The sequence below is a fragment of the Macrobrachium rosenbergii genome, chromosome 4 (genome assembly GCF_040412425.1).
Source record: "Macrobrachium rosenbergii isolate ZJJX-2024 chromosome 4, ASM4041242v1, whole genome shotgun sequence".
Taxonomy (NCBI): domain Eukaryota; kingdom Metazoa; phylum Arthropoda; class Malacostraca; order Decapoda; family Palaemonidae; genus Macrobrachium; species Macrobrachium rosenbergii.
The window spans coordinates 80988908-81015802 of NC_089744.1; the positions used below are offsets into that span (position 1 = coordinate 80988908).

A 26895-nucleotide genomic window follows, 5' to 3' on the forward strand; every position below is an offset into this window, starting at 1 on the left:
TCTCATTTTCATAATATTGCTTATAAATTTTTTCATTCATTCGCTTAGGAAAATGAAGTGAAAATAACAACTGTCTCAGATAAAGTCTAGTGCAGCTTTACAACTTTTCCTCACAGTCATTCTCTCCCCCCTTTCACTCACTCCTTTCTTTAAAACTGTTCCATATTTTTTAGCAAAATGAAGTGAAAGTTGCATCACAGGTAAATGCAATAATAATCTTAAAAGTCAAATATGCTCTTAGTTAATTCATTAATAAAAAATTACTTCAAACATATGGTAAATTTTTTTTTGCACTTGGGTGAAAATAGATAGTTTTTGAGTGTTTAGAAAAATCTTGAATGAAAAAAAAAAAATTAGGCCAAAACATCATCTGAGAGCATTTTTGCTGAGTTTTTGAAGATGACTTGTCAAAATTTGGTGGGTGAGTTTGGGGTATTAGAGAAGTTACACAGACTGTGACTATTATGTGCATTACAGGGTTGTTAAAGATTGAAAACATTAACAATAACATACACTAACCTTGTCACAGATTTCCTTAACTTGATTAACAGTAGTTACTTCAAAGTGTGATCCTCGTCGTCGATAATCGACAACAATGTTGTTTTGGACAGCCTCTTCCATTTCTTCAATGGAACATCGACTAATTTCTGGCACACATTTAGTGAACTTGAGAGAGTAATCATGAACCAGCTTATCACATACCAATTCCCATAAAGGGCCTACCATTACCACAGGACGTCGTACTAGATCTAAAACAAAACATTAAAAAACAAATTTTAGAATATTATTTTTTGGTAGTTAAAGACAGAATATATAAATGTAACAAAGCAATTAGTAAAATATGATTTGCAGATTTAACATTCCTCTATTCTTGCTTTAATGTTAAAACTTTGATATAACTTTCCTTATCTTCCTTTTTCATTTTGTACTGACCATCTTTAAAAATAATTAATTTTCTAATTATATTCCTCTACTAATTCTCTATTTGCAAAGAATTACTTCAAAATATACATTCACACTGTACTGAGTTTCCTTCAAAAGTGCTCTCAAATAATAAGCAGACAAGCCCAACCCTATTGTTAATAGAGAAGTAGAGGCGCATCAAAGTTGAAATTCCAGTACAATCTTGCTTTGCAATTGATTCCCAAACCTTTTTGTTTTTACAGGAAAAAATGTTTAAGGAGAACGAGCAACTTATAGAAGGATTAAAAACAGGAGCATGGCTACACTGTAATGTCATTACCGTATATGTTGGCGTATAAGTCAACCACTAAAATTCAGAGGTGTAATTCAGGTTTAGGCCTATATTCATTGTATAAGACGACCCCTAAAAATAAAGCAGCACTACTTTTTGCCAACAAATGCATAACAATCAAGATGTTTGTGATTTCGCTTTTTAATAATCAAGGGTTAGCCCACACAGTTATTTCAAATAAACTGATATAATGTACCTATTGGTATTGTTTATAGGCTACACAATGAAAGATGCATTATGTAGCAGAGGTCAAACCACTACAATCACATAACATATTTCAAAAGGCTTTGTAATTTTAACTGAAATATCAGTTTTATTTCTTTGTTATTCATATCTCAACAGGTGGCAGCTTATTGTTGGCAACACCACTGGCACACCAATCAGCTTCTGCAAACCGCAGCTTTATGGGGCCAAAGTTTTCTACTACATAATGTAATGCTGCACCACTGATATTATAATCTCTAATATTAAATATATATACAAAACATGAGTTAAGTAGAAAACAATTGTGGTGGTGGTGGGATACAAATTATGGCAAGTGGTGTACAACAAATGTAAGGCTGGGCAGTTTCACTTGTTTACCCCTGTGGTAAAGGTTTGCATTTTAAATTCGGCATACAAGTCGACCCTTGGCTTTGGAGAGAGAGAGAATTTAGGCTTCAAATACCAACTTCTATGCCAGCATATATGGTGACTCAGCAGGAGGAGGGGTGAATTATTTAGAATAACAGGGCTACTTAGAAATACAGGCTTATTAAAAAAACTTCAAATACAAATCAGTGATTTGATATTGAATTGCCATGCATATACAGTATGGCACAAATACTCAATCACTTTGGTAATGAGCACACAAAGTGTTCAAACTATCAATGTCTTAAATGGAAAGAATACCTACAGGCATTAAAAAAAATGCTGAAAAAATGTACGATAACCATTGCACACGATAAAGAACTAACGATATGAGAATGCTCCTTTTCTCAAATATACAAGTTGAAATAAACCACATTTTAGCCCTCCTGATGGCAAGAAACAAATAGTCAAAATACTGTTCATGGACGGGACAAAAAAAATATACACAACAAATATTCCAAACATTTCACTACTTACAATCAAGCCGTTCCACCCTGATGTATGAAAGTGAAGGCTCTTCATGCATTGGTGCAGCTTCAGTGAAAGTTAAAGAAGAATCTATAAAACTTGCCAATTCTCTTGAAGAAGAACGAAAGTGTTTTTTACGTTTAAAAAAAGATCGCCTAGTAGAGGTCGAACCTCTACGACTAGAATCCATTTGAAGGTCTCCACTACTACGATGAAGTCGCATTTCCTCTTCAACTCTGCAAAAGATAATGACACCACTATTCAGCACATTTCAATGTTTCAATATATTAAAACTACATTTTTGACCATAACTGACATCCTTTAATCAAGAGGTTGGTATGTTGCTATCCAGGTAAAGAACTCTGGCCTAAATTTTTACTTTTATAATTATAAAGGTTGAGCTGGAACTGAGAAGTCTTCACTTATTAAGAAAGTGTTAATTGAATAACATATCCACTTTATTCAGTTTAAGTCTTTTCTATTACTATTATTAAGTAGTTTTATGCAGACTACTGAGCTAATTTATTTAGCACTCACAGAGCTGGCCTTGAAATTTTTCCACTTAATGATTCCAGATGCTGGAAAATAAGCTTAGGTCTAAAAGACTATCAATGTATACTTTGCCATAAGAAGGGAAGAGGAGCAGTTAAATCAGATATATAACAGATATGGAAGTATTAGGGACACTCCAGTAAGAAGGCTCATAAAATTCTGGAGAAAGGGATTATAATCAGACCTACAGGGTCAGACAGGATTTTAGGCACAAGTACAGTACAGTAGCGTACAGAGATAACGGACCATGGTATACTGTACTTCTGGACATATCAGTGTGAAATGGAAAAATCAGTTTGAGGGTTTTTGCCTCCGGATCAAGCGCAAAAAGGTATGCTGGGAGTTTGAGTGAGGGAGAAAGCGCATCACCCATACATGAATACATGTTTATACTTACAGTACACTGTGATTTCACTTTACAATATTGTACTGTATACTGCCCTGCAGTTTATAATAACCTGTTAAGCATCCTTTATGACAGATGTCGCCATTCCCGTATCATCAAATTTTCTAGCTCACAGAGTGGTCATTTGGTCTATACTACCGGTAATTTTTATGTTCTTTTTTACATTGATATTGATTTTTGTATAAAGATATTAGGATAATAAAAGGATTTTGACAAAGGAAAAATCTATTTCTGGAGAGGGGCCCGTGTCACCCACTGAAAAAGTCCATTCAGCACTTATTTCTAGGTAATTCCGTTGCTATATACCAGAGAAAGCTAAATGAAATGCTGGAGTTACTACCCCCAGAGCGAGCTCCACTAGATGGAGTCGTGTATGGAAAAGGGTGAACTACAAAAACACGGAACCTTATCCTATAGAGATTCCCAATGTCAAAAGTCCCAACGAGAGAGGTGCCGATACAAGCCCATGCACTACTCGCGGACTGTATACAAGGCAACACTAGTCGCATTCCATGTTAGCACCCACCCCATAGAATGATTTTACCATGGGGGAGAGAATGAAAAACAGGGTGGGTCACCCGGGTGACACGGGCCTCTCCAGAAATAATTTTCCTTTGTCAAAATCCTTTTTCTGGATGTGAAATAGTAACAGAGAAACAAACATTCATTCTTATGCTATTAAAGACTTAAATAGAGACGTTTCTAGGAGAATTCTACCCTGAACATTAGTAAGGTCCTCTAAATTCATGTAATGAACATAATGTAAGTGGCCACTGTCTAAGATCATTTAGAATAGAACCTTAGGCTTGTATTTTACTTCCTGCCTAATGATTACCTAGAAATAAGTGCTGAATGGACTTTTTCACCGGCTGACACGGACCCGATCCAGAAATGCAGAATAAGAAAAGACGAAAGAATTTATTCTGCATTTTTATATCCTAAAGATTATAAGCATGAAACATAAAAGGAAAAAATGATTCTTTTGAATGCCATTCCCTGAAACATATAGCCACCAGATTAGTTAATTGTTTAATTTCATTTTCATTTGTGTCATACTACTTTAGTGCACTTGGTATTGTAGGCAAACTTTCTATATGTCCATCTAGAAACTGGATGGAAAATCTGTTCGTTTCTACTAGAACATGCTCCATGACTTTGTCATCAAAAGAACTTCTAAACAACACTAAATTTCACACCTTTGGGTGAACGAAAAGTACAGGGAACTCCACAGGGTTTCCCCTTACCTGAACGAAAAGTTCATGGAATCCGAGGCAGAGAGAGAAAGTAATTTTTGTGCTGATTTTGGAAAAGGTGTCATTACTGTACTTCCTTTTAATGCAGTCATCATCATTCTCTGCAATGAGCAGTGATAATATCTCTTCTGGCAAAAGATTTTTCTTTTGCTTTAGACCACTCATTACTGGGGGATAAATGGGATCAAACAAAAAGAAATCAGATGTTTATCAACGAATGCCAGAAGCGTAGCAGAAGGTGGACATCGTTGTCCTCTTGTCAGACTGTCTTTCCCTTGCAAAAGAATTCGCCATTTCCTGCTAATTTAGCTCATAGTGTTACCATCTGACGTTCCTACAATTTGTATAAGAGGGAAGAGCATTTCGGACCAAATTCAACAATGCACCATCCTTGAAAGAGGTGGGATGTGTTATGCCGTTGAAGGCTGCCTGATATGAGATGTGGCTGACCAAGATATGCTGTCGGTGACGCTTAACAGGTTAATAATAATTTTGTCTTACTTTAAGGGTACTGTTTGTTTATATAAATACAGTATACTTATTAGCAAAAAAGAAATCGGACTGACTTTAATACTATGAGAAAAAATGACTAACTTGATTAGTTGTCACACTTCCGTAAGACATTTATTTAATTTGTATTAAAGATTTATTTAATTTGTATTAACATTTTATAGATATTTTCCTGCATTTACATTAATATTAATATTTTAAAATTACAAATTGTTATAAGCACTTTAGGGGTGTATATACTTAAGAGTACAGTAACAGTTTTAGGATGACTTGGGTATTTTGGGATGATGGTTTGGGGTGTATTTTTGTTTGATATGATATAAAATGGTTTTAGTATGATAATTTAAGGTATATTTTTGTTTGAACTATTAAATTAGGCAGTGAACTGTTAAAATAACCAGTTACAAGCATTTTACAGCAGTTTCAGGGGTACAGGGTATAAATATACCTGTACTTTATAGCAAAAACACACATTCACATGTATATACAATGATATATCGGAGTTTCTTTTATAGTGGTGTAGGCTTGGATGCTTTAATCCATTATCTCAGTGAGCTACTGTATATGACTCCATAAGGTGAAAAGTTTGACACAAAAATGTCAATGATATTGATGGCTTTATTTACAAGAAAACTTTTGGGCAAGCCACATTTGGCTAAGTAGGCAATTACTAATGATCAACTACTGAGACACTCAGATAATAAACACTTGTAACTCTAGGCCCTTGTACTTAATTACTTTCTCACTATATACCAACTTAATTCTGTAATACTTTGTCAAACCCTCTCCAATATCAAAATTCCTTCTTGTTTCCACTTAATCTTTGATTTAGTAAATTTACTTTTCTTACATCCACTTACAACTTATGAGAGACTTACTATTTTTAGAGATTTTATTAGCTCTCATTTCACATTAAATCTTTAGAATGATCTTTCTGTTCTATATAAAACTTCTGCATCTCAAGTATTATCCTAAAAATCATCAAACACTGGCTTACTTTGACACAAAGGGAACAATTGTGGCTTACTTGTCTTTACTAGGAACTGTGCCCCTCTGTCTCTTGTGACCATCCTCATCAACAATCCAAGCATGCCAGAGGCCTCGAACATGGTTGAACATTGTATCATCTACATACAAAATGTCATCCTTGCGAAATCGAAGCTCTGTTGAATCTCCACCATCACCAAGTCGATCAAACAATGCACGAATGTAAAAACTATCACCAGGTTTATCTTGAATTTCTTCATATCCTGTTAAGAGGAAAAAATTTCTATCAAATTTCCTGCTTCCATAATTCAATAATAATTCACTGCATGGCAAAAGAAGTAAAGTACTGTATATAAAACTGAATACTACTGTCTAAAGCACAAATCCAGTAGTTTCATACAAACCCAACTATCATATAAAAGACTATATGAAACACTGTATGCAACTGTGTTATAACATAACAAATAGTCAAATAAATGTTCTGAAAATCACATTAACAAGGTTGAGCAAAAATAGTTAGATGTGGTAAATTCAATATAAAAAAATTCTCAATGAAATCCCCATGATTCAAACTGCAAAACTATCAATGCAATGGCTGGAGAAAGCAAGAATATTAGAGGTATGAAATTGAGCAATACTAACTGATACTCAAGGTCAACTTAATAATTTTCACTTGTGTTGCTCCCAATATGGTAATTTTTCAACTGCTTTGTAGAAATTCATGCTTTGAACTGAAGAAAGAAATTAATTAACTCATAAGACTGATAACTTTTAAACTTACTTTGGTAATCATAGCGAACAAGCATTGTAACATTATCTGCTGGTTTGGCAAGCTCTAAAGCAGCCTGTTCTGCAGTAGCATGGCGAAGATCGACTTTGTTGTATTCCAATATTTGATCTCCAGGTCGTAAACCAGCTTTAGCAGCAGGAGAGTCAGCAGGAACGGAATGGACAAAAATACCTAGAGCATTGCCACCAACCATTTGGATGCCCAAATTATGAGACTTGTTAAGCTCCAAGTACACTAGCCTTGCATCATCACTAGTATTTCCAATGCTGCCACTTGCCCCACCAGCACCACTTGAGCTATTCACACCTCCTACACTACCACCACTGCCAACAGCACTCTCACTTCGCCTGGAAAAAAATGTCTTAATGTTAAGCTTTCTCATTACATAATGGTATAATAAATCTATAATTGCTAACATATGATATCAAAGCAACTCTTGTCATTACAGTTATAAAATAAGTCACTAAATTACTGACAACTATAACAGATCAATAGTCTTGAGCATTCCTCATTAACCCTTAAACGCTGAGCCTCTATTTACAAAAACGTCTCCTGTATGCCGGCAGCGTTCGGGAGTTAGCGCGAAGCGGAAAAAGTTTTTTCAGAAAATCACAGCACGCTTAGTTTTTAAGATTAAGAGTTCATTTTGACTCATTTTTTTGTCATTGCCTGAAGTTTAGTATGGAACCATCAGAAATGAAAAAAATATCATTATCATATATAAATATTGAAATATGTGACAGCGCAAAAAAAATTTTTCATATATAATTTTATACAAATCGTGCTGTGAGCAAAACGGTTAAAGCTAACATGTTATTTTTTTTTCTTTGTATTGTACACTAAATTTCGATGATTTTGGTATATAACAAATTGTAAAATGATCAAAGCAACACAGAGAAAATATTATCACAAAATGATGCATGAATTCAGAACGCATGGACGTAAAAAATGTTTTTTCAAAAATTCACCATAAATCGAAATATTGTGCTAGTGACTTCCTGTTTGTTGAAAAATGAAGCTAATTGATTGAATGTTACTAGACTGTAAGTGTTTTAGCTTACAATTGCAGTTTTCGACCATTTCGGTCGAGTTAAAGTTGACCGAAAGTCGAATTTTTTCTATTTATCGTGATTTATATGAAAATATTTCAAAACTGATAAAATCTACAACCATGAGTTATTTTCTGTTGTATTGTATTGTGCACACATTTTCATATATATAAAAGTTTATGTAAGTGCAAACATTACGACAACATGACGAAAGAATTTCTGAGATGTTCGCCGAGTTAGGAAAATTTTTTTTTAAATTCACCATAAATTGAAATATTGTGCTAGAGACTTCCAATTTATTGCAAAATGAAGGTAAATGATTGAATATTACTAGAATGTAAGAGTTTTAGCATACAATTGCGTTTTTAGACCATTTCGGTCGAGTTAAAGTTGACCGAAGGTTGAAATTTTGGCAGTTATCGTGATTTATGTGAAAATATTTCAAAACTGATAAAAGCTACAACCATGAGCTATCTTCTGTTGTATTCTACATGAAATTGCGCACATTTTCACATATAAAAGTTTATGTAACGACTAATGTAAACGATGCAAACATTACGACAACGTGATTGAAAGAATTTCTGAGATGTTGGCCGAGTTACCATACGCAGACATAAGGAAAAAGTTTTTTTTTCAGAATTCACCATAAATCGAAACATTGTGCTAGAGACTTCCAGTTTGTTGCAAAATGAAGGTACATGATTGAATATTACTAGAATGTAAGAGTTTTAGCTTATAATTGCGTTTTTGACCATTTCGGTCGAGTTAAAGTTGACCGAAGGTTGAAATTTTGGCAGTTATCGTGATTTATATGAAAGTATTTCAAAACTGATAAAAGCTACAACCATGAGTTATTTTCTGTTGTATTCTACATGAAATTGCGCACATTTCCATATATAAAATGTTATGTAACGACTAATATAAAACCGTGCAAACATTACGACAACGTGACGAAAGAATTTCTGGCGCGGACGTAAGGAAAAAGTTTTTTTCAAAAATTCACCATAAATCGAAATATTGTGCTAGAGTCTTCCAATTTGTTGCAAAATGAAGGTAAATGATTGAATATTACTAGAATGTAAGAGTTTTAGCTTACAATTGCGTTTTTTTACCATTTCGGTCGAGTCAAAGTTGACCGAAGGCTGAAATTTTGGCAGTTATCGTGGTTTATATGAAAATATTTCCAAACTGATAAAAGCTACAACCATGGGTTGTATTTTGCTGTATTTTACATGAAATTACACACATTTTCATATATAAAACTTTATGTAACGACTAATATAAAACAGTGCAAAAATTACGACAAAATGACGAAAGAATTTCTGAATTTTTCGCCGAGTTACAGTGGTGTAAGGAAAAGTTTTTTAAAAAATTCACCATAAATCGAAATATTGTGCTAGAGACTTCCAATTTGTTGCAAAATGAAGGTACATGATTGAATATTACTAGAATGTAAGAGTTTTAGCTTACAATTGCGTTTTTCAACCATTTCGGTCGAGTCAAAGTTGACCGAAGGTTGAAATTTTTGTAGTCGATGCGGTGCGCCCACTTGGCACCCAACAGACAATTTTAGTCGACGTATGATACGTCCAGTAGGCGTTTAAGGGTTAATGCAAAGCTAAATTAGAATTAGCAATATGAAGTTAAAATATCTCTCCTTCCTTTTGGATAAAAGGCAGGACAATATGTGACGCTCTCCCTTCAAGAGGAAAATAGCAGAGATGCTATCTTACTTCTTCATATCAGAATACAAGAAACTGTGTGGGCTACCCAAAAATAAACTTGTTAAGGTTGACAGCTGAGTTAATATAATCAGAGGATTACTGATCAAGTGTCCTAAGTCTGCATAGATGTAGCCCTGAGAGAGAGATACAAGCATACCCCAGGCCACTTTTCAAGGAAAGGGTGCAGCCAAACTGTTGTGTTACATTCCCCCACCCAGTCAGTTTACAGCTTACAAATAATGCAAAGTTACATAAAATTATTTATATCTGACCTATTTCTTCTGAACTGTTTTTTGTTGTTAAAAAATGTTAGTTATAGCCTTACTGGAAGATTATTATAAGGAAACATGCAACAGTACTAATTCTTCTAAACTACACAAAAAATATTTATGATTTCCTTTTTAAATAAATTAATTTTTCTTACCTAGAAAAAGTTTCTTGTCTTTTTAATGAATTCATAACATGAGCAATTTCAGGGCGAGTTAGAGTAGATCTTGCTGACGGTGGAAGGGAATGGTCATGAGAATGCTCCAAAGTATCACGCATGTCTAATGGTCCTCTTAGTGTTGATGTTGTTGAAGGAGGCAAGTCATCATCATCGTCATCATCTACAGGATGCGAGGCATCGTGTGAGGAGGCCTTTGGAGAGTTACGAGGAGTTGGAGTTCCGGACCGAGATCCACCAACACTACTACCACTACTGCTACCTTCCCAACCTTCTGCCTCGTGATACTCTGAAGATGAAAAATAAACAATATATTTTTCTCTAAAGTAAGTAATACAGCACTAATAAGTACAATACTAAGAAATGAAAAATCAAAACTTATTCATGTTTTCTGCTGTAAAGAATTACGAGTTTAACTGCCTCATTCACAACTGTATTTGTGTATGAGGCAAGTACATGAATGACCTCAATGGAGGAAAATTAACTTCTCTCAACACTTTGAAATCTGAATACAGGCAGTCCACGGTTATCAGCAGGGGGTTCCATTCCAACTTTGTGACAATAAGTGAAAATTGCCGATAACCGAAAATCGGCGCTTATCGGCACCGATAACCAGAGATCAGCACCTCTGTTAGGTATGTATCGGCACTGATAAGCGGAAATCGCTGAAAATTGCAGATTTTTGTTGCTAGACAAGCGCCGTAAAACTGGATGCCCGATAACTGGGAACTGCCTGTACAGTACATAATGCTTATCTTCTTGTTTAAATACACTACATTTTATGCATTTAACATTTAAAACAACTTATATCCTAAGCATTTTTGCATAAGTCCTCATTTTAGTGATCATTTTAATCTGAATTCTAAAAAAATATAATTTATTAAATTTCATTCTATGAATAGAACAACTAGTACTTGATGATGATTAAAATGAGACATAACAATAACAGAAGCATTCTACGAATACCAAAACGCATGCACTTACTATCTGGATTATACTGGACCAACATGGTGACAGATGTGCCACACTGAGAAAGTACTGTGGAGGCTGACTGTTTAGTTGCAGATCTCATGTTAATGCCACATACCTCCAGCAATTGATCGCCAACACAAAGACCAACCTTTAAAATAAAACATGCTAATCAGTACTCTTGTATTGGGAACAGAACATTTTCTGTTCAAAAATAACCACTTGTCAAGTTAATGAAATAATTAAAATATTCTCCACCTGTATAAGAATCACTGTAAGGTTTCATGCAAAACATCACAAGACAACACAGCCTAAACTGCATACAAGAAAACTGGAAAACATTTGCCAAGTTCCTATGACAAGGTCACAAGCAAGAATACATGGGGAAAACTCAGTGCTCATACATTTACTGTGCTGAAATTTTAAACATTAAATAACAGTTCAATCATAATCAGTAAAAACTGTAATAAGATTAAGAATAGTTTTTTGTAAAAACTGAAGGCAAAAACATGGTAAAAATAAAAGATAACAATATGAAAAATTAAATATTCATTATAGGGTTTACCTAATCTATTATGAGTTATCTAAAGTGGATGTATGTGGTGCTTGAAATGTAAATATACTTTCTAAAATAATTTATGAAATACTGTACTGAAAAATAAAACCATGCATTGTAAAGGCTGGATTAATATTATAAGGTTCTCAGAAGTAGGATACTTTTGTTAACCTTTTTGTCTTCAGTATGAGGAGAAAGCACAGATATTTCATTCTTTTCATTTAAGCCATACAGGTATACAAATCACACAGTAATGAACTATACTGTTCATAAATCAAGAGGAAAAAACAGATAAATTACACCTTTCATAAAAAATACAATATCTTTGAATAACTACTTTCATATCACCTTCTCCCCATTCTTTTGAAATTTCATGTAAACTGGTTGTCTTTTATTAAAGCTCACCATCATCAACAAAATATGTGATGGCTTCAATTACAGCAAGAGATAAAGAGATACTTGTGGACAAATAAATTTAATCTTTTCAGTGTCTTAACAGCATTTAATGCCAGTAAAATGATAATTAATACAATACAATACAATACAATACTTAAATGAAGGGCATTAAGTAAAATCTGTCAAGAAGAATAAAATATACCAAATTTAAAGATAATTTCCAATTCAAATGCAATACAAAATACACAGCAGACCTCAACAATTCAATTTAGTATTACTGAAAATAAACTGAATTACAACACTATCACCAAATACAGTATCATCCTATAATTTCCTTCAATTAAGTCAGCATTATCATTCATTTCCCGCTAACTTTACTGACTAAATCTGAAAAATAAATTGAGGGCATCAAATATAACCAAAGGGGAGTAAAGTATATGTGAAAATAAATTTTTTTTGTAAAATGAGTTTATGAATTACAACTAAAATTAATACTCTGAAGTCATGGAGAATGTAATACCAAATGACATTTGATGTGTGTGTGCACCAAAAGAAGGAAAAACTGCTTGATACAATAATTAGATGAGGACAAATGTCTGTAATCAGAAGACAGAGTAACATGCACACTTTGTGTTAAACCTTTCTGGGTTCAAAATATACACAGAACACTATAAACAGTTCCACTGCAGATACATTAGATATGATTTAATCTTCTTCCATCTGCACAAAGATATCACATCTATCATTCCCCTAAATCTTCAACATCTAGAACATACTGCTGTTCAAAATACTCTGGACAGAAACTACACAACACAAAACCATTAACCATGCAAGATTAATAAAGTTACATACTCTATGCTTGTATCAAATGAGGGAGTCTTTCTTGGCAGCTTGTTAAAATATAATAAATAATCAAATATAATGGCATTTGATCTTTGTTTACTACATTGCTGATTGCATGAATAATAATTTCTTCAAAATAAATGCAAATTTTGAACAAAGCTCAGGCTATAAACTATATGCAGAAGAATGAATACTTATGTACAATTTCTGTCTAAATACACTCAATATATTAAGACTTCTTGATGATGAACTAATCAAACTTTATGCCTAAGTGTGAACACTAATGATCCTGAAATATGAGAAGGAAAGCTGTAAAGACTCTAAAATTTAGAAAGGATACTGTACTCTTGAACAAAATAATGTTTGTATCAACAAAATATGCCTCTTATTTTAATTTTGGGGCATTCGTATTGATGTGCTAACACCTATGTCATTACAATGGTTTCTGCTAGGCTATCCTTTTAGAAGTGATTAATTTTGTAGCTCAATCTCTTAAAATGAATAAGTGTAAAGTATAGGTCTGTTCAGGCTACAAATTACATGGCATTATTGTAGACTATTGTAAATCTTGAATCATTTAGTGTAGGTTATACTATAGTCTATGTGACTTGTCAAGCTCTGCCACTTACAGAAACCGACCAGATCAACAGGTAATCTGAGGGATTCTAAATTCTATATGATAAAATTTTTGTAATTTTATCATATAGAATTTAGAAACCCTAAACTGTGGTTACAAATGGAATCTTACAAGTCCAACAGTATTTCTTGTCTTACCTGTGATGCCAGGGAATTGACAGTTACTGATGAAACATATACACCTCCCACTTCCAGACATCTAATCTGAATGCCTAATGGTTCTGAGGACTTTTCAATGTATATATTTCTCACATCTCCAGGCTGTGGGCGACTAAAATGGAAAAACAGACATTAGGCTTGACTAATTCTGGATTCTCTTTAAGATACAACAATCTTTGAAAGGCCTAACAACACTGATACAGCAAAGAAAAGGTTATTACTACTGGAAATCTTACCCTTAAAAATAAAATAGATCAATTAAATCCAATTTCAGTGTTACATGATTGATATGGAAAAACAAACCATGCCTCAAGTTTGGCTAATCCTATCTTGATCAAATCAACACCATTAATCAAAGCCTTACTTTTAGGCAATAAAGTGCACTGATAACAATCACAAAAAATAACACCTTACAATGGTTAGAATGTGCCCACGGTACATCTTCCGATTCATTTAATAAATTTTATCCTACTATGTCTACACTGGCTATAACACTGTCAGACTCCCTATCAATTTTTTGATTTCTATTGCTCACTAAGAAGGCTTGAATAATATGGCAAAAAATGGCAATCATTAATACTGTATAAAGATCTAGATTTTGATCAAATAGTATAGCACCCAGAGGAAACATTACTTTAAATGATGCCAGCCAACAGTTACCAGTGAGTGAGAGTGGTTAATAAACCAGGTAAATTTTGCTACTTGGTCAAGACCAGTCCTGATGTGCTACTGTTTCTTGTAATAGCTGTTTAAAGCTAATAAATAGCTAGTTTTGAACTGTCCCAACAATATTCAAGACAGAAAGATTTACAGGTTTGCTACCTCCTGTAATGTGTACATTGTGTGAGGTTATTTATGATTTAAAACATTCAAAATACCCTGCAAGCATTAAAAGTATATCCTCTACATATCTCATGAATTAACTTGCAGTGCCATTCAACTGACTCAAAGCTTTTTAATCATTTCAGTCAAATGCAGTATGAGAATGGAAGAGATGAGCAGCTTTTTTAATAATTTCAGTCAAATGTAGTAAGAGAATGGAAGAGATGAGCAAAAATCAAATTCAGTACAGACATATAACTTACTTTCTTTGCCATGAGTATTCCTGGTAATGGGGGCTGTGTACAGAGTGTGTAATTTGAGTAACATGTTGCGGTCCTCGGCCAGCTCCACTGCCAGTGCCTAGAATATCACTACCATAGTTGGGGGAAGTGGGCGATCCCCTTTCAGAAGATCTTTCAATGTTCCCTCCTTTACCACAACTACTCTTACTGGCCACACTTGTATTACTTGGTATTCTGAAATGGTTAATAAAACTATTTACACATTTAGTACCATCACACTTATCCATTTATATTACTGTACAAAACTTTCGAAGAGATAATTACATAATGATCTCTCTAGAAGGGATTTCATCAGTAAACTTCTATTAAAAGGTCCTTAATAAATAATAAAAGAATTATAGATAACTAAAAATCACAAAAGCAATATGAAAAGAAAATTATCTATCAAGGATTGAATGTTTATATAACAACAATCAGTGCATGTCTGTGTAAATAAATAAATAATCAAATTGTCACAGTTTGCTGTTTATCACAGTGCCTAAACCAAATGCCCAGGTATGAAACCTGACTGGAGCAGATACACTTATCAGTTATAATTCTCCTTAGGTGAAAGTCCCTAAGTTGTAGTAAACTGGATCTTAAATAAAGGATTTTGACAAAGGAAAAATCTATTTCTGGAGAGGGGCCCGTGTCACCCGGTGAAATAGTCCATTCAGCACTTATTTCTAGGTAATTCCGTTGCTAGATACCAGAGAAAGCTAAATGAAATGCTGGAGTTACTACCCCCAGGGCGAGCTCCACTAGATGGAGTCGTGTATGGAAAAGGGTGAACTACAAAAACACGGAACCTTATCCTATAGAGATTCCCAATGTCAAAAGTCCCAACGAGAGAGGTGCCGATACAAGCCCATGCACTACTCGCGGACTGTATACAAGGCAACACTAGCCGCATTCCATGTTAGCACCCACCTCACTAGAATGAAGTTTAACAAGGGAGGGGAGAGAATGAAAAACAGGGGTGGGTCACGGGTGACTATCGGGCCCCTCTCCAGAAATAGATTTTCCTTTGTCAAAATCCTTTTTCTGGATCGGGTCCCGTGTCACCCGTGAAATAGTAACAGAGAAATAAACATCATTCTTATGCTATTAAAGACTTAAATAGAAACGTTGAAAACTGGGAGAATTCTACCCTGAACATAAGTAAGGTCCTCTAAGTTCATGTAATGAAAATAATGTAAGTGGTCACCGTCTAAGATCATGAGCTTAGAACAGCACCTGAATAGGCCTGTATTAAGAAAATACTTCCTGCCTAATAGCGGACCCAATGACAGTGCCCCCTTTTTTTAAAGGAGAGGACCTGACAAAATTGCGAGGTCCTGTCTAAAAAGCCTGCAAGAAGAAAACTGGACACAGAAACAGACCTTGTAAAGGGGAGTACTTTCCAAGGTGACCACCGAAAATGAGGACCTTCAATTGTAGAGAGAAAGTTAGGGTGAGGAATTCACAACACTACCCCCCTGATGAGGGGAAACCAAACTGATTGGTTTCACCAGACAAACTAAACTGATTGGTTCCGCCAGACAGGGCAGACAGTACAGGAAAACTAACACTAGAAGCTAAGCTGATTAAAAATTTTTGGGACTTCCTTAACAAGGAAAGATAAGAACAAGATGATTGTTGGTTACCGAAGCTAACTCCGATACATTACTCAAAGACCAGGAAACCGAATGTGGACGGAGTACTGTTCTTAGACGAACACAGACCTTAGGGATGAAAGTTAAGGGCCTGTGAGTCTGGTTCCAACAAAACACTTTCCTCGAGGCCAATGCGGCCGCATCAGTACTGTAGCTTCGAAAACTATGTGAAGAGTGCTAGTTACTTAACTGCAGAACCATACTGCAGTAGAGTAGGATCCCTTAACTGATTTCAGGAAAACAGAAATAACAGGACCAATATCAGTTTCCTCCTAAACTGTAAGATTCACAAAGACCACAAAGCCAGGACATCAGAGTTTGAGTGGGCTGGCGCGAGGCTGAGTTTATACCAGACGGGACAGCTTGATAGTTTGTGGCTGAATTGCTGCAAACTGACCTACTTCCAGGCCCAGGAAAAGGTCACAAGACTACCTGAATGACGCTCCCGCCAAGGACTATTCCGACACCAGGGGAGGCCCTGGATAGGGAAAAAGCAGTGACCTTTTGGACCCCTACGAAGGGTGGTAGACAGAAGCACCTGCGTCTGTTGGTTATGGAGAAGAATGAACCATAACCTGAACAGCAATTCGAGTCCAAAACCACTTGTTTCACATGGCGCACTATTGCTGTTTTGTTCAGAACCAAAAAAAAGGAAACCTCTGGGGAAGAAGTTTCCAAGAACAGGAAGACTGTCACCGCCCTCCAAAGCGTTGATATGGAACTGCGGAACGTGACCGACTAAGTACCATGTACTTCATTGGGCCAAAAATATCCACCTCACCCGACAAGGTCAAAAAATTAAATGTAACAATGAAAATCATGTTCCCATACACTTAGAAAAGTGAGTCTAAAACAAGACAAAATAAAGCCAAAATAAAAGCGAATAGGCCGAGGGGAACCACGTAGCCTAAACAACAAGACAGCACTTGACCAGGGGAAGGGAACACAAAATTCACAAAATAAACAAAATCATGAAAACAAAGTAAAAACCATAACAGTACCAATGAAAATAAGATCCCCAAAGGCTAAGAGAAGTGAGTGACAAAAATAAAGCATAATAAGGCCATGATAATAAGCGAATGGGCTCGAGGGGGAAGCTCGTAGCCTAAACGCTCAACAACATTTCTCGTAATGAAGCCACGATAGCGAATGGGCCGAGGGGGTAGCTCGTAGGCCTAAACGCTAAACATCACTCCCGTAATGAAGCCATGATAAAGGCGAATGGGCCCAAGTGGGTAGCTCGTAGCCTAAACGCTAAACATCACTTCCGTAATAAAAATCACTCGTAATGAAGCCATGATAAAAGCGAATGGGCCGGGGGTAGCTAAGTAGCCTAAACGCTAAACAGCACTTCTCGTAGTAAATGGGTACAGAACAAACAAAAATTAATCAAACCCACTAAAGTTAGGGATCATTACTGGTAAAACATCCCAAATAAAGGGATACAAATAAAAACACAAAACAAAAATGCCGATCCAAGACCAAGAGAGGTCAAGAGATGAGCGTGAGAGGAGATCGACACGGGCGTTATAAATTCCTTTAATTATTAAACTAAAGGAAAATAAGAAGCCTCAATCGCCAAAAAACAACAAAACACTGGTACTCAAGTAACTGAAGAAGAACCTTGCGAGGATGCCATAAAAAAAACCAAAATAGAGCACAAAATAAGGATCACAACGAAATTACGTGTGAAGCGAAAAAACGTGCTAAAATGGAATGCGGCTAGTGTTGCCTTGTATACAGTCCGCGAGTAGTGCATGGGCTTGTATCGGCACCTCTCTCGTTGGGACTTTTGACATTGGGAATCTCTATAGGATAAGGTTCCGTGTTTTGTAGTTCACCCTTTTCCATACACGACTCCATCTAGTGGAGCTCGCCCTGGGGTAGTAACTCCAGCATTTCATTTAGCTTTCTCTGGTATCTAGCAACGGAATTACCTAGAAATAAGTGCTGAATGGACTATTTCACCGGGTGACACGGGACCCGATCCAGAAAATACTTATAGTTTAATATTTGTTCATGCATATTTAAGTGACAAAAATTCACATAGCATACATTTACATATACTGCTGTTAGCAACTTCAGACTGCAATGAGTAATATAAATAGACAAAATGATGGATGGTACAAGAACTGTGTACATATATATATCCACCTCCAGTGCATTTTCATTGTTTCTCATTTTCTCTCCTTGTACTTTTTTCACTCTGTATCTCTTATAATGTCTTTAATAAACTTATAAGCCATACGCAATGTATGCATCAGCAACAGTTTTGCACATGTTAAAATCATTTAAAACTATGACCTGGTCCACAGTTCAGGTGTACCTGCATCGGTTGTGGCTTCTCTAGATCATGCCTATTATTTACATTATTATGAACATTTTATGATGTTTTCAGTTTCCATCATTAAAATAATTAACCTCACTTCTCTAATTTTTCACTTGGCTATCCTTTTTCTAGAGTACATATAGTATATACTTAATTAGTATGCACTTAATTTACTTCATTTAAATTAGTTGCTTTACTTTATATATTTTCACTGATCTACTCCTCTTTAACATATATTATGAGTTATTGTTGAAAACAATATATTAAATTAGGTAAAATTTTTATGCTGATTCACTAAAACATTTAAAGAATACAATAGAAAGTGAAAAAACACAATCTAATTTTATCAGTCTAAGCACTTAATTCCAATCAATTCTACATCTTACCTGATACGTTCATTTTCTTTCTTGCGTGGCATGGTACCCATGGAACGTTGATAATCATGGTACGAAGGAGGCCCTGAATGAATTGGCAAAGGAGAGGGCTCATCTGATGGCGGACGGTAGGGATGGAGGTGTTGTAATGCGCGTGGTTTATGGTGACCAGGTACTTCTAAAGATGGGGAAGGAGAATGGTAAAAACCACCACTGCCTAATGTGCCCATCATTCCTACAGGAGTTGGGGATGATGCTTGCCTGTTTTCATAATAAGCTCTTTCCCTCAAATCTCTTTCTAATCCAGGTGAAGACAAGATGCTGTCTCCACTCCTAGATGACTGTAAAAAATGACCCTGTGAAATTGTAGGAGGTGAAGAATATCTTGGAGAAACTGCCAATGAAGAAGAGCCCATATTGCTATGTGGGTAAGCGTGTGTGTGAGTTAAAGATATATGCGATACTGGCGTATACGGTGCAAAGGAAGGAGGAGATCTTACTGGATTAGGAGGAGAATAAAGCCCAGCATGTGGGTGAGGGATTCGGGAATGGGAAGGAATACGCTCTCCTCCATGATGAAGAGAGGGACGTGTTCCATAACCCGGTGGTAAACTGAGTGACTGAGGAGGATTAGGGTCTACAGGGCTCATGTTACTCTCACTATCACTTTGAGTATACTTTAAAATATTTTTTTTAGAATAATATTCCAATTCTTCCTTGCCAACATTTCCTGATCTTACAGAAAAATCTAAGGAAGTATCAGAGGGTGTGAGAGAACTTAAACGATCTCCTCGTTCTCTTTCAGATTCCTCGCTCTTTCGGTCCAAGGATGGATTACGAGGTCCTGTACTAGAATAAACTTCTTGACTAGGATACATACCACTAGATGACTGTTGACTGGAATAAACCTGTCCTGTGCTACTGTATGATGATGACTTAGGACCAACATCAAGGCTTTTATATAATGGTAACTGCTGGTTGCGAGGGCTAGTTGGGGTACTATGAGGACTAGAACTTGATCTAGAACCAAGGTGTTTTTCATGTATGTAAGGGTCATACGGCTTTTCCTCGTGAGGATATGATAAAGGATTTGGAGATGGTAAAAAGACAGACAGTGGGGGTCTACTTCTGCGCTGCGTATACAAAGTTGTTCCAGAGTTGGCATCATAAGAACTAAGCCCACCACCTCTATATTTAGGCCAGGTACCTCCTGATTTATCTTTATCTCGCTTTTTAGTTCTCTTTGTTGTACTGGTACCTCCGTTACTCCCACTCTTATGATGGTACGAATTATTAACAATATCTAAATCAGCTATAGCTCTTTCTGCCTCATGATCTAACTTCTTTTTGTCTTCTTTATCTCTAGTTTCACTGTGACAATCCCCCCTTTCCTTACTGTGCCTGTTTGGCCTCACCATATTCATAAAGAGATCAAGGGGCTTTGAGCGATTTTCTCCTGTTGCCTTGTTTACGTTGTAAACCACTTTTTCACTACTCCCATATCTTTTACCACCTGTTCCTTCTTCACTGTGGCATCCTCCTCCTGAACCTATCATTAATTTTTTGTTGGCTAATTCTCTACTGCCAGACCGGCCTGAACAAACACCAGAGTCTTTAGATGGAGATGTAGGCGAGGAGTAAGGTCTTGAAGATGAAGTAGACTTATCATCTTCAGTAATATTATGGCCACTGGATGAAGAACTAAGAGGTGCGGAAAGAGATGATGACCCATGAGACTTGAGAGTTGTAAGCTGCACCACTTCTCCAGCTGCATCTAATAAACATTGAGCTTCTTCACAGCTGCCTATGTTATCTACTGGTTTCCCATTAATCTGAAATGAAAATATAATCTTTTGTCAAACTCATCTGATAGGATTTTCAACTTCATTAAACATAGTTCAAACAAAAACAAATAATTTTTTGCCGAACTACTATCCTTCTATACCTTTAGTACATGAAATGTTCACTTATGCAATAACCAATCTTCCGTGTAGAGTAAAAAAAAAATCATAACACAACACAAAATCTATACAGCAAAAGCTGCAAACTTTATTGCATAATAATTCAATCGATTGCAGTTTTGAAATTCTTTCCATACTCTGCTTTTACTGTATTGGTCGAATGTTACTGCAACAAACTTGGTTCTGACTGTCATAGAATAATCATCAAATAAAAAAATTTTCATTTTTTATTTGTTTTACCCTACCATTTTTTCAAACAAACAGTAATCCTCAGAGAGAGAGAGAAAGAGTCACTGGTCATTAATAGCATAGAAATAATTTTTGATAATCAAGTTATGGTAAAAAAAAAAAAAATGGCAATTACTCTGACTATACGGTAAAAATGAAGAGAGGAAAGAGGGACCTTCATCTCTCAAGTGGTCGTATCTCTATAGGCAGATGGTGCCTAGCTAACATGGCAAATTAGTCATGTATTTAGATTATGCACACTGCAGTATTGCTTAGAAAAATTATCTAGGACTTTTATTTAGTCCATACATGCCTAAAGGCAAAAGCATTACTTTCAGGGGCCAACGAATACATTAAATCTATAAAGGTTTGAGTTAATAGTCTGCTGGTAACCAAAAACAACTCTGGGACAGGTTGCAACAGAAAATGGGTCTCTTACCTCTCACACTAGACAATTCAATTGCAGATATTTTCAATTTTTAATTTTTCTATATCAAAACTGTAAATATATGGGGACAATATAAAGTATTCTAACAATAAAAATAAGATAAGAGATAAGGCTAATACTATTAGGAAACTGCAATAATCATATCTTTAAGCCAAGTTAAAAATACTTCAGTGCCTACCTCATAAAGTGACTCAACTGACCTTAATAAAAAAAGTCACTGGGCATTACAATCTCTAAACATTTTGGAAAGTTATGTAAAAAAAAAAAAAAAAATTTCTTAATTTTACATCAAGAGACAACAAAACATTTACTCTTACATTAAGCACTCTGTCTCCAACTGCTAAGTTCCCTTCTCTAGCTGCTGGACTTCCCGGAAGGATATTTGCAATATAAACTCCAGTACGCAAAGTTAGACCATGGTGAGCAGTATGTGGACAATGGAGGTGTGCTGTTGCTAGTCGTCCACCGCTACGTCTTCTCCTGACTGTCATTTGTATCCATCCCCCTCCACCCATCACTGCTTCATAGACACTTGCACGCTCCATTCCCTGGCACTCTAAACCATTTAGCCTAACTATTTGGTCATGTAACCTGACAAAGGAGGAAAATTTTAAAGTTAACATAATTGCATATTTTTTCATAAATAAAAGTAAAAAAAAATACAATAAAGGTTAAATTACACACAAGGTATATAATAATGACAACTGGGGAAGAAGACCCTCCCTTTTACATGTCTCACAAAATACAAAGGCTACATTAGTGGAATTCAATTTAGAGTAAACTTTCTCTCTCTTTCGTAATACATCACTTTCTTGTGGGAAAGATGTCAACAATACTCCTACATTCGTGTACTTAAAATTAAAGTAAGGACACATTAAGAAACTTATGCAGTGGTGGTGAGCAAGAAGGTGATGGGGTCGGCAGCTAAGATGACTACTTTACAATGACTGCTGCTCATGTGGGCCAAGTAGTTAACTGTGATGGTCCACATCAGTAATGATATATCACCTGGTCTGCTGGTATAGGCATTTTTCTGATGCTTGTTAGCTTGAGGAATACCTCCTGTTTAATGTTAAGAGATGGTTGGTTTACTTTTCGATATATGCAGCATCAAGGAAGCACAGTTTAGTGTTGGCACTTTTTTAACAAAACACGAAATCTTTTCTGGAAAGGCACATCAAGGTTTACCAGTGTAAGTGCTGTGGCATCCTTAGGCACAGCATCAGGATTGTCAGATCGCATTCTTTTTCCTAAGGTCGTTACGCAAAGGTAGAGATGGGTTACTCCTTTACAAAAGGTTCAATGTTTTTGTTTCTCAAATTATATGAATAATAGTATGGTTACAATTTGGGTGCTTAATGTATCCAGTCATAATTTCTAGAGGATATATTCCATTTGTCTTTTGAGTCCACAGCATACTGTCATGGTAACAGATCTTACAGGGAGGCTGGAAAGATGTACCATTCAAGAATGATCTACCTAAGTTCCCAATCAATATTACAGCTGGCATAACCATTATCAACTAGTACTTGCATTGCCCAATCATGCTCCTTTATTGTGGAACATTGAATGCATTAAAGATAGGCCCTGATAGCCCTCACTAGACAAAAAAAAAAAAAAAAAAAAAACTAGTCCTCAACTGAGGATGGGAAGGCAAGAATAGTAAAGGAACAGGCAGCCTTTGTCTCTACCTAATCTTTTCCTCCTATGTGTTTTATTTCTAAATCCATCCTGACTATCCTCCCCGATTTGTTGTGGCAAACCTGGCAGATTTATTTTGCCTTAACAGGTGTGCCACCCCACCTTGTCGACCAGTTGCTTTCGGTGTTTTTTTCAATGACATATGGTGATGTTTATTTATACTCTCAACAGAATTTTTGTAAATAATGTGGAAATACTGTTGTTGTTGATGGTACTGTTGTTTATTCTGTTGATTTTTACAATGTTACTGTTGTTATGAGTCTATGTATTAGTGCTGATAATGATTTTATGGGCCAAGAAGAAAAATTGCAAAGTACTGTACTCAAACATTTGGGGCTTAAGGTCAAATTTTTTTTTTTTAGTCAAAGGAGCCGCGAGAGCCTCATCATGCAGTTACGTCTCTGCCTTAGGCAGCGCCCGGCTAAACCCTTATCAGAGAACTTATAGCACAGGGTTGGCACGTATTCATTCCGGTTAACGGAAGCTTGTCACTATTGTGATAGGATATCAGGTCTCGGGGGGTCTGCACTTTGACCCCCTATCCACCGCATTGATGAATCAATTCATGGCTAAACATCTCCACTGGTTACACCTTTCCATTTGCACTTCCGCGGCTAGTTCGAATGAATCGGTCAAAACGCCGACCACGCATCTACTGCGCATGCGCATATTGCCAACCCAATGTTTTTCTAGCCGCTTTTTTGGTGTGGTAAAATCTTTTCCGTCAGAATTTGAAGGATTTCAACTTTATTTGGCATGGAGTCTTCATCTCAGTCAACGGGAATAAGATAAGTACCTGCCCTACTGCAGTCACAAAATTTAGTCCTGCTTAACTAATATTTTCATATATTTTTAGTGTCCAATGATGGCTCGAGCGCCATACCGCTACCCGCATTTAGGCTAGGATTCTGCCTTAATTAAAGCGAAAAGCATAGGTTAGGGTAGGATTTTTAGATTCAGCATGTCAAAAACCTAGCTTGAACTGTTAAACATGCTTGGAAATTTTATATAAACCTGCTTGTTATGAAATTATCGAGCAGTTCTCCGAACGCTTAGTGCTAGCGCTAAAGTTAGGCTAACCTTTGCTTTTTAGCTTTACCAAGCCGATGACAGTTTTCGGGTACTTAAGGTAATTCTTTTTAGTGTTATTTATGTGACATAACCATATTTTGACATTTTGTTAGAGTTTAATGCGTAAAAACTCCAATTTATGTCCCATTATTGGTGGGGAAAAAATGATTCGGGCTTCTGAACATTCTAGAAGGTTCCATCGGCTCTGTCCAAGCCTTCGACTCAGAATCATTTTCAGAATAAAATTGCATATGATACACTGGCTCCCAGTCGAGTTACCAGATACCTCAAGTCGAATTATTTCGAAATAGTAGTTTTTCTCATGACGAATTGATTCAAAATACCTGTAGTAACTTTTTTATGTCGAATTGATTCGAAATAGTAGCTCTTTTATGTCGAATAGTGTAGTATACAAATGAGTTATGAACTCAAATAAAGATATGTCGTTCTATTAGCTGTAAGGTTGTTGCCATGCACCAATGAAGTCATGAGTATCGATTCTTGCCAAAGTTATTCGTCTGGGGCGATCGATGTCCTATATTGGATATACCTAGATCCCCTAGTCTAGGCTAAGCCTACATGGTAGCCCACATTCTTGGTCTATGATACCCTTGACTCGAATGGCATGGATTTACCTGTTGCTCTGTCATAGAACTGACATAATCCCAATGCTATTGGACTTCCTTGTTCGTGATCATAGATTGCCCATCAATTGTAGCTCTCCTCAGTGAGTAACCCCCTTTTCCCTTGTGCCTAGCTCCCACTGAGACGAGCTCAACAGGGATGTCGACGGGCATGAAACCAGCCATTCGAGATGGTAGAATGAATGTCACTCATTCATGAATATAAAAAGAGATGGTAGAACGATTGTCACCTCATTCGAGCATATAAAAACTATATGCCTGCTTTTTTCTCATGATGTAATGGCTTATATAACATAGTTCCTTAAACATTTTTGGGGTGTTTCATAGTATTTTCTTTTATAGGCTTTACAAATAAGTGCGCTTAATGCTACCTGTAAGAAAATGGATAGACTCCATCAAGACTCAGCATGAGTTTCGCCAGTGTGCTCCTGCAGTGTACAGGTTACGGACCATCCATACTGGAGTCAGGAAGGGTGTGACATATGTACTGAATGGCTGTCATGGCTCAGCACGGGCGATCACACTGCTTCTGGCTCTATGGCAAATATTAATATACAACATTTAAGAGCATGGGTAAGAGGATTCTCCAGAATCGCCCAAAAGGTCCTCCTTGGCTATTTGCCAGACAAAGGTGTAAGAGATTTTCTCTTCCCCTGCCAGAATTCAGTCGGTCAGGGTTATGAGAACTCACCTGATGATGTCGTGGTGGATCCTAATGCATCCACTGTGGTGCCCCTTTCATACCAGGGGATGAAATCGATTTGGGAGAATCTGAAAATCTGATGATGAGGGGATCATATCTGATGCTGAGCCTCCATTTCAATAGATCAAACGATTCCTGGCAGCATCCCTAGTAAATCGGATCCTATGGACATCGATGAGGATAATTTCAGTCCGCACAACTGCCTCTACCAAGAGAAAGTTTGTGTACATGAAGCTAGGGATGTCTACAATGGAATCAAAGCTCTGACAAGTTGATAGAACTACAACTTGCAAAATCTTTGATACAGGGGCTCAGGACAGACTCCAGAGCATGCACAAGTGTCAGATCCACCCATTAACATAGATGATTTCCAGATTTGAGAGTGGTGGAGGACGAGCCAGAGCAGTATAATCCCTGGGTGGTGGCATTACAGCTAGCTAGAGCGGTGGATGGCATCTTCTATGATAGTGATGTATGCACCCTCTAGCCAGGTTAGAGTTTGCAAAACCTTTGTCCACTTCAAAGGTAGTAAGTTTCGCTTTCAATGCCAAACACCTAAGACTCTGGCTATGGTACCGGAGGAAACCATGATTTTTACCCAGGATCAGGCAAAGGGCTTCCTTTCTAATATCTACCAGGACTTGGGAGGTAGTGCTCTGGGCACCCAGGCTCTTGCTAGGAACCTTCCCGCCTGGAAAGTACCAGTTGGTGAGAAGTTCCCATCTATCACCAATAAACTTTTCAAATCTTGGGAAAACTGTTCAAATCTTGGGAAAAGAACTGGGTAGAGTCAGCCGCCCATGGACTAAGTTCTCTTTAAAGGAACCCAGGACTTTGGAACAGTTCTGCCAGATCCCATGGGATATAACAAAACCATTAGCAGGCTCCACAGAGGTGATGAAGAAAGGCAAATTTCTAGCAAACCATGCCTGTTCATGCTTTTTTGCAGACACTCCTTACCTTGCCCACACCCTGTGTGTTCAGGAGTTCGAGGCGAGAAAACTATTAATGTCCTGCATTACAACCTTGACGTTAATGGAATCTCAGGCA

At 36.5% G+C, this 26895-nt stretch overlaps 1 protein-coding gene across 17 annotated transcripts in view; it reads right to left on the reverse strand.

Moving 5' to 3' along the window:
- Dlg5 (Discs large 5) overlaps positions 1–26895 on the reverse strand; it is a 670182-nt gene that overhangs the window by 6041 nt on the left and 637246 nt on the right. For 16 of the 17 annotated variants that reach the window (XM_067100141.1, XM_067100133.1, XM_067100126.1 and 13 more), the window contains 10 exons: positions 22044–22317; positions 19102–20921; positions 14714–14926; positions 13608–13740; positions 11054–11189; positions 10049–10358; positions 6843–7198; positions 6102–6324; positions 2363–2589; positions 520–749 (listed from right to left, as the gene is read on the reverse strand). In XM_067100141.1, coding sequence (XP_066956242.1) covers positions 520–749; positions 2363–2589; positions 6102–6324; positions 6843–7198; positions 10049–10358; positions 11054–11189; positions 13608–13740; positions 14714–14926; positions 19102–20921; positions 22044–22317 — 3922 coding nt within the window. Of the gene's footprint in view, positions 1–519; positions 750–2362; positions 2590–6101; positions 6325–6842; positions 7199–10048; positions 10359–11053; positions 11190–12842; positions 12881–13607; positions 13741–14713; positions 14927–19101; positions 20922–22043; positions 22318–26895 lie in introns of all 17 variants that reach the window. The other variant, XR_010852350.1, reaches the window with a different exon arrangement.